Source organism: Mandrillus leucophaeus, unplaced genomic scaffold (genome assembly GCF_000951045.1).
Source record: "Mandrillus leucophaeus isolate KB7577 unplaced genomic scaffold, Mleu.le_1.0 Scaffold714, whole genome shotgun sequence".
Taxonomy (NCBI): Eukaryota; Metazoa; Chordata; class Mammalia; order Primates; family Cercopithecidae; genus Mandrillus; species Mandrillus leucophaeus.
Window position 1 is genome coordinate 223,112 of NW_012107742.1, and position 1,137 is coordinate 224,248.

At 37.9% G+C, this 1,137-nt stretch overlaps 1 protein-coding gene across 5 annotated transcripts in view; it reads left to right on the plus strand.

Annotated features, from left to right (window-relative positions):
• The window catches only part of LOC105528348 (ankyrin repeat and KH domain-containing protein 1), a 130,467-nt gene that overhangs the window by 47,144 nt on the left and 82,186 nt on the right, over window positions 1–1,137 (plus strand). For all 5 annotated transcript variants that reach the window (XM_011965058.1, XM_011965059.1, XM_011965060.1 and 2 more), the window contains exon 7: window positions 711–805. In XM_011965058.1, the coding sequence (XP_011820448.1) occupies window positions 711–805 (95 nt within the window). The remainder of the gene's footprint in view (window positions 1–710; window positions 806–1,137) is intronic.

Below are 1,137 nucleotides of genomic sequence, written 5' to 3' on the forward strand. Positions count from 1 at the left end.
AAAAAAAAAAAAAAAGAGAGTGCCCTTTGCCCCACCCTACACCCTCACCAACACTGGGTATTATCATTCTTTTTAATATTTGCCATTTTGATAGTAAAAAAATGGTGTCTTGTTTTAATTTGCATTTCTTTAATAGGAAGGTTTAATATTGTTTTCATCGGTTTAATATTCACCTGCATTTCTTTGCTGAATTATCATTTCATATCCGTCACCCATTCTTCTGGAGTGTTTGTCATTTTCTTATTGACTATCAAGGCTTTTTATATATTCACTGTATCAAGAGGATTGGAATTATTTTAAATGGAGTTTTCTGTGCCTGCTTATTGCTACAGTGGGTTTATGGTTATTTTAAAGCTGTTTTTCTGGAATATATGATCCAAAGATACTTTACTTGGCTTTCTATTTGATCTCAATGTTTTGATTAGATAAATAATTTATGTATATTCAACCAAGGTAAAAGCATTATTGCTTTACTTAACTTGAATTATGTGCCTTGGACTAATTCAGTCTTTAAAGCCTAGATAATAAGACCATGAAAAAAGCCTATATATTGCTTTGAATGGGCTTTGTAAAACTGTTACTGATTTATTTATTGAATGCAAAATAAGTTCTCAAATTCCTGTATAGACATCTGAAGAAGAAGATTCCATACTTTAATATTTAAATATTAAACTGATAGTTCTTTTAAAATTTTTGTTCCGTTTTTCAAGGCCATTTGGATATGGTTCGCTTTCTGCTTGAAGCTGGTGCAGATCAAGAGCACAAAACAGATGAGATGCACACTGCCTTGATGGAGGCCTGCATGGTAATTTTAAATTATAGTCACTTGAGATTTTATGGGAGGAAAAGGTCGTGTTTAAGCCTTTAAGAGTTATTAATTGGGCCGGGCGCGGTGGCTCAATCCTGTAATCCCAGCACTTTGGGAGGCCGAGACGGGCGGATCACAAGGTCAGGAGACCATCCTGGCTAACACGGTGAAACCCCGTCTCTACTAAAAAATAAAAAAACTAGCCGGGCGAGGTGGTGGGCGCCTGTAGTCCCAGTTACTCGGGAGGCTGAGGTAGGAGAATGGCCTAAACCCGGGAGGCGGAGCTTGCAGTGAGCTGAGATCTGGCCACTGCACTTCCAGCCTGGGCG